The following is an 8,051-nucleotide window of genomic DNA, read 5'->3' as shown; positions in this document are numbered from 1 at the left end:
TGTCTAAGCTAAATCATACCATAGACAAGATTACTAGCAAGGTAATAATCTTGCCTAAGCTACACATCAACCATAGATACAATTATTAGGTGAACCTAATAATTCTATCTAAGCTACTCAACTAGTGCACTTAGTCGTTACTCTCTTGCACGGATGCAATCCGAGAACACTAAGCCACTCTTGACCCGCCCATTTTACCCCCTATAAACACACCTTGATTAAACGGATTTCCTTGATCACTTGAGGCTCCTTTACCTTGATTAGCACCTATACATGAGCTAATCTCATCAATAACATAACTCAATCAAAATTACAACATTCATAAACTTTCACACCTTCATACACATATACATTGACTTAACCCCCTATTGCTACTATATACATATAAACACTTACACACATAGCATTTTGATCTCATCTTTTCCAATATAACAACATTATCAATCCAACATTATTTCCTTAATCATGCAATTCTCTAGTTCGTCTCTTATAATCATAACATGCAATTTCCTTCAATTCTTCCATTAAAAATCAAATGTGCATAAATCCATTTCCATTACAAGCAACCCTAAATCATCAATTATTCAAATTCCATGACTTACAACAATAACAACAATTCATACATGAACATTCTTCTTCATAATTACCAACTAGAACACATAAACATTTCATTGAGGCATTTCATCAAACACCTAGTGTGCATGACTTGATTCTAAGCTAAAACATCACTAATTTCACCATATTCATATCACACACTCAAAATGTAAGTTCATACTTGAACTTACTCCCAAAATTACTAACAAATTCGTTTAGAATCATTCAAGTGTGCACAATTTCAACAAACAACATCATTTAAGCATAAGATTCATCACAATCATCCAATAATAGCAATACTTAGACATAGAAACTCATACCTTGTCTTTAAGAGTTCAAGAACCCTAATTGTGCACAAAGAAGATGAAATTGAATATTTAAAGCTTGTTAGGATGATTAGAGTACTCTAGATTTCACTAATTTATGCTTGCATGAACACAATTTCATTGATTTGAACTCCTCTTCTTCCTCCTTGTGAATGTCGACACTAGCACACACACACACAAGTCTCTGTATTTTATTTTACAACTGATAATGATTTATCAGTATTTTCTTTTCTTTTATTAAAACAACTATGTCTTATTTGCAATTTCTACCCTTCCCATCAAAACTCTATTATGGGAGGTCCTTAATTCTAACTTTGCACCTTTAGTCCCTTCTAACTTAACTAACAAACTTAACTCTTATCCATTTATTTATACAAAAATCATTTCATCCATGTATATATAAAATAATAAAATTTCATAAAATAATACCTTAAATAATTGGGATGTTACATAAATCGACGCCGGAATCGACGGTCGGCGGGCACCGGACCGGCATCGGTCCCGGCGTCGATTTACAATGTCGCCGATTCGACGCTGTTGAATTGTACCGTTAGAAGTTTGAATTTGAAATTTATCCGTTGCCAACGGCTACATTTTGTTTTTAATTCAATTTTTTTATTTTTCCTTTTCCTCTATATAATCTCTATTCATTTTACCATTTTTTACACAACATATTATTCTCATCTTATTTTTCATACAAAAAATATGTCTTCTTCAAGTTCATACGAAGACGATTACGAATTTACGGCGTATACTCTAAACGTACTAGACGATCTTAATCAATCCGATAATGAAGTAAATTCTCGTCGTCACATACACCGTGACCATTACAAAGCACATGAACGTTTGATGGATGCTTATTTTAACGAGCGTTGCAAATATAGTGACGATAATTTCAAACGGAGGTTTCGAATGCGGCGGCGTGTTTTCCTTAGAATCGTGGACGATATTCTAAGCTACGCCCCAAATCCGTTGCCGGATTATTTTAGATGGTTTCATAGAAGACGCGATTCGCGTGGCATGTGGAGTATTAGTTCGGAATTGAAGATGACGGCCGCACTACGTCAGCTTGCATACGATTACACACCTAATGCTTTGGATGAGTATCTTCAAATGTCCAAACAAGTAGGTAGGGAATATTTATTTAACTTTACTAAGTGCATTATTGATTTGTATGCGAACGACTACCTAAGAGAGCCTACGTTGCATGACATTCAACGTTTGTACGAGGGTCATGAGGAGATTCATGGTTTACCGGGCATGTTGGGTAGCATCGATTGTATGCATTGGGCATGGGCAAAATGTCCGGTTTGAAATGTCCCGTTCTTATTGATTAAAAACGTTCCATATTAATTGATTTCGTTGCGAGGTTTTGACCTCTATATGAGACGTTTTTCAAAGACTGCATTCATTTTAAAACAAACCATAACCTTTATTTCATCAATAAAGGTTTAAAAAGCTTTACGTAGATTATCAAATAATGATAATCTAAAATATCCTGTTTACACACGACCATTACATAATGGTTTACAATACAAATATGTTACAACAAAATAAGTTTCTTGAATGCAGTTTTTACACAATATCATACAAGCATGGACTCCAAATCTCGTCCTTATTTAAGTATGCGACAGCGGAAGCTCTTAATAATCACTTGAGAATAAACATGCTTAAAACGTCAACAAAATTGTTGGTGAGTTATAGGTTTAACCTATATATATCAAATCATAATAATAGACCACAAGATTTCATATTTCAATACACATCCCATACATAGAGATAAAAATCATTCATATGGTGAACACCTGGTAACCGACATTAACAAGATGCATATATAAGAATATCCCCATCATTCCGGGACACCCTTCGGATATGATATAAATTTCGAAGTACTAAAGCATCCGGTACTTTGGATGGGGCTTGTTGGGCCCGATAGATCTATCTTTAGGATTCGCGTCAATTAGGGTGTCTGTTCCCTAATTCTTAGATTACCAGACTTAATAAAAAGGGGCATATTCGATTTCGATAATTCAACCATAGAATGTAGTTTCACGTACTTGTGTCTATTTTGTAAATCATTTATAAAACCTGCATGTATTCTCATCCCAAAAATATTAGATTTTAAAAGTGGGACTATAACTCACTTTCACAGATTTTTACTTCGTCGGGAAGTAAGACTTGGCCACTGGTTGATTCACGAACCTATAACAATATATACATATATATCAAAGTATGTTCAAAATATATTTACAACACTTTTAATATATTTTGATGTTTTAAGTTTATTAAGTCAGCTGTCCTCGTTAGTAACCTACAACTAGTTGTCCACAGTTAGATGTACAGAAATAAATCGATAAATATTATCTTGAATCAATCCACGACCCAGTGTATACGTATCTCAGTATTGATCACAACTCAAACTATATATATTTTGGAATCAACCTCAACCCTGTATAGCTAACTCCAACATTCACATATAGAGTGTCTATGGTTGTTCCGAAATATATATAGATGTGTCGACATGATAGGTCGAAACATTGTATACGTGTCTATGGTATCTCAAGATTACATAATATATAATACAAGTTGATTAAGTTATGGTTGGAATAGATTTGTTACCAATTTTCACGTAGCTAAAATGAGAAAAATTATCCAATCTTGTTTTACCCATAACTTCTTCATTTTAAATCCGTTTTGAGTGAATCAAATTGCTATGGTTTCATATTGAACTCTATTTTATGAATATAAACAAAAAAAGTATAGGTTTCTAGTCGGAAAAATAAGTTACAAGTCGTTTTTGTAAAGGTAGTCATTTCAGTCGAAAGAACGACGTCTAGATGACCATTTTAGAAAACATACTTCCACTTTGAGTTTAACCATAATTTTTGGATATAGTTTCATGTTCATAATAAAAATCATTTTCTCAGAATAACAACTTTTAAAACAAAGTTTATCATAGTTTTTAATTAACTAACCCAAAACAGCCCGCGGTGTTACTACGACGGCGTAAATCCGGTTTTACGGTGTTTTTCGTGTTTCCAGGTTTTAAATCATTAAGTTAGCATATCATATAGATATATAACATGTGTTTAGTTGATTTTAAAAGTCAAGTTAGAAGGATTAACTTTTGTTTGCGAACAAGTTTAGAATTAACTAAACTATGTTCTAGTGATTACAAGTTTAAACCTTCGAATAAGATAGCTTTATATGTATGAATCGAATGATGTTATGAACATCATTACTACCTTAAGTTCCTTGGATGAACCTACTGGAAAAGAGAAAAATGGATCTAGCTTCAATGGATCCTTGGATGGCTCAAAGTTCTTGAAGCAAAATCATGACACGAAAACAAGTTCAAGTAAGATCATCACTTGAAATAAGATTGTTATAGTTATAGAAATTGAACCAAAGTTTGAATATGATTATTACCTTGTATTAGAATGATAACCTACTGTAAGAAACAAAGATTTCTTGAGGTTGGATGATCACCTTACAAGATTGGAAGTGAGCTAGCAAACTTGAAAGTATTCTTGATTTTATGAAACTAGAACTTTTGGAATTTATGAAGAACACTTAGAACTTGAAGATAGAATTTGAGAGAGTTCAATTAGATGAATAAAATTGAAGAATGAAAGTGTTTGTAGGTGTTTTTGGTCGTTGGTGTATGGATTAGATATAAAGGATATGTAATTTTGTTTTCATGTAAATAAGTCATGAATGATTACTCATATTTTTGTAATCTTATGAGATATTTCATGCTAGTTGCCAAATGATGGTTCCCACATGTGTTAGGTGACTCACATGGGCTGCTAAGAGCTGATCATTGGAGTGTATATACCAATAGTACATACATCTAAAAGCTGTGTATTGTACGAGTACGAATACGGGTGCATACGAGTAGAATTGTTGATGAAACTGAACGAGAATGTAATTGTAAGCATTTTTGTTAAGTAGAAGTATTTTGATAAGTGTATTGAAGTCTTTCAAAAGTGTATAAATACATATTAAAACACTACATGTATATACATTTTAACTGAGTCGTTAAGTCATCGTTAGTCGTTACATGTAAGTGTTGTTTTGAAACCTTTAGGTTAACGATCTTGTTAAATGTTGTTAACCCAATGTTTATAATAACAAAAGAGATTTTAAATTATTATATTATCATGATATTATGATGTACGAATATCTCTTAATATGATATATATACATTAAATGTCGTTACAACGATAAACGTTACATATATGTCTCGTTTCAAAATCATTAAGTTAGTAGTCTTGTTTTTACATATGTAGTTCATTGTTAATATACTTAATGATATGTTTACTTATCATAGTATCATGTTAACTATATATATATCCATATATATATCATCATATAGTTTTTACAAGTTTTAACGTTCGTGAATCACCGGTCAACTTGGGTGGTCAATTGTCTATATGAAACATATTTCAATTAATCAAGTCTTAACAAGTTTGATTGCTTATCATGTTGGAAACATTTAATCATGTAAATATCAATCTCAATTAATATATATAAACATGGAAAAGTTCGGGTCACTACAGTACCTACCCGTTAAATAAATTTCGTCCCGAAATTTTAAGCTGTTGAAGGTGTTGACGAATCTTCTGGAAATAGATGCGGGTATTTCTTCTTCATCTGATCTTCACGCTCCCAGGTGAACTCGGGTCCCCTATGAGCATTCCATCGAACCTTAACAATTGGTATCTTGTTTTGCTTAAGTCTTTTAACCTCACGATCCATTATTTCGACGGGTTCTTCGATGAATTGAAGTTTTTCGTTGATTTGGATTTCATCTAACGGAATAGTGAGATCTTCTTTAGCAAAACATTTCTTTAAATTCGAGACGTGGAAAGTGTTATGTACAGCCGCGAGTTGTTGAGGTAACTCAAGTCGGTAAGCTACTGGTCCGACACGATCAATAATCTTGAATGGTCCAATATACCTTGGATTTAATTTCCCTCGTTTACCAAATCGAACAACGCCTTTCCAAGGTGCAACTTTAAGCATGACCATCTCTCCAATTTCAAATTCTATATCTTTTCTTTTAATGTCAGCGTAGCTCTTTTGTCGACTTTGGGCGGTTTTCAACCGTTGTTGAATTTGGATGATCTTCTCGGTAGTTTCTTGTATAATCTCCGGACCCGTAATCTGTCTATCCCCCACTTCACTCCAACAAATCGGAGACCTGCACTTTCTACCATAAAGTGCTTCAAACGGTGCCATCTCAATGCTTGAATGGTAGCTGTTGTTGTAGGAAAATTCTGCTAATGGTAGATGTCGATCCCAACTGTTTCCGAAATCAATAACACATGCTCGTAGCATGTCTTCAAGCGTTTGTATCGTCCTTTCGCTCTGCCCATCAGTTTGTGGATGATAGGCAGTACTCATGTCTAGACGAGTTCCTAATGCTTGCTGTAATGTCTGCCAGAATCTTGAAATAAATCTGCCATCCCTAACAGAGATAATAGAGATTGGTATTCCATGTCTGGAGATGACTTCCTTCAAATACAGTCGTGCTAACTTCTCCATCTTGTCATCTTCTCTTATTGGCAAGAAGTGTGCTGATTTGGTGAGACGGTCAACTATTACCCAAATAGTATCAAAACCACTTGCAGTCCTTGGCAATTTAGTGATGAAATCCATGGTAATGTTTTCCCATTTCCATTCCGGGATTTCGGGTTGTTGAAGTAGACCTGATGGTTTCTGATGCTCAGCTTTGACCTTAGAACACGTCAAACATTCTCCTACGTATTTAGCAACATCGGCTTTCATACCCGGCCACCAAAAATGTTTCTTGAGATCCTTGTACATCTTCCCCGTTCCAGGATGTATTGAGTATCTGGTTTTATGAGCTTCTCTAAGTACCATTTCTCTCATATCTCCAAATTTTGGTACCCAAATCCTTTCAGCCCTATACCGGGTTCCGTCTTCCCGAATATTAAGATGCTTCTCCGATCCTTTGGGTATTTCATCCTTTAAATCTCCCTCTTTTAAAACTCCTTGTTGCGCCTCCTTTATTTGAGTAGTAATGTTATTATGAATCATTATATTCATAGATTTTACTCGAATGGGTTCTCTGTCCTTCCTGCTCAAGGCATCGGCTACCACATTTGCCTTCCCCGGGTGGTAACGAATCTCAAAGTCGTAATCATTCAATAATTCAATCCACCTACGCTGCCTCATATTCAGTTGTTTCTGATTAAATATGTGTTGAAGACTTTTGTGGTCGGTATATATAATACTTTTGACCCCATATAAGTAGTGCCTCCAAGTCTTTAATGCAAAAACAACCGCGCCTAATTCCAAATCATGCGTCGTATAATTTTGTTCGTGAATCTTCAATTGTCTAGATGCATAAGCAATCACCTTCATTCGTTGCATTAATACACAACCGAGACCTTGCTTTGATGCATCACAATAAATCACAAAATCATCATTCCCTTCAGGCAATGACAATATAGGTGCCGTAGTTAGCTTTTTCTTCAATAACTGAAACGCTTTCTCTTGTTCATCTTTCCATTCAAATTTCTTCCCTTTATGCGTTAATGCAGTCAAGGGTTTTGCTATTCTGGAAAAGTCTTGGATGAACCTTCTGTAGTAACCAGCTAGTCCTAAAAACTGGCGTATGTGTTTCGGAGTTTTTGGGGTTTCCCACTTTTCAACAGTTTCTATCTTTGCCGGATCCACCTTAATACCTTCTTTGTTCACTATGTGACCGAGGAATTGAACTTCTTCCAACCAAAATGCACACTTTGAAAACTTAGCGTACAATTCTTCCTTCCTCAATACTTCTAACACCTTTCTCAAATGTTCACCGTGTTCTTGGTCATTCTTTGAGTAAATAAGTATGTCATCAATGAAAACAATGACAAACTTGTCAAGGTATGGTCCACACACTCGGTTCATAAGGTCCATGAACACAGCTGGTGCATTAGTTAAACCAAACGGCATGACCATAAACTCGTAATGACCGTAACGTGTTCTGAAAGCAGTCTTTGGAATATCATCTTCTTTCACCCGCATTTGATGATACCCGGAACGTAAGTCAATCTTTGAATAAACAGACGAGCCTTGTAGTTGATCAAATAAGTCATCGATTCTCGGTAGTGG

At 34.7% G+C, this 8,051-nt stretch overlaps 1 protein-coding gene across 1 annotated transcript; it reads left to right on the top strand.

Moving 5' to 3' along the window:
* The first annotated feature begins 1,625 nt into the window (after positions 1-1,625).
* On the top strand, positions 1,626-2,234 carry LOC139890465 (uncharacterized). The gene has a single exon (XM_071873342.1). It carries the CDS (start codon positions 1,626-1,628, stop codon positions 2,232-2,234), a length of 609 nt encoding a protein of 202 aa, XP_071729443.1.
* Positions 2,235-8,051: the final 5,817 nt, after the last annotated feature.

Source organism: Rutidosis leptorrhynchoides, chromosome 2, assembly GCF_046630445.1.
Source record: "Rutidosis leptorrhynchoides isolate AG116_Rl617_1_P2 chromosome 2, CSIRO_AGI_Rlap_v1, whole genome shotgun sequence".
In the NCBI taxonomy this organism is placed as follows: Eukaryota; Viridiplantae; Streptophyta; class Magnoliopsida; order Asterales; family Asteraceae; genus Rutidosis; species Rutidosis leptorrhynchoides.
This window is presented reverse-complemented; position numbering and strand designations above follow the sequence as displayed.

Excerpts from the sequence above, each read along its gene's own strand:
- LOC139890465 (XM_071873342.1), top strand. The coding sequence starts at position 1,626 with ATGTCTTCTTCAAGTTCATACGAAGACGATTACGAATTTACGGCGTAT.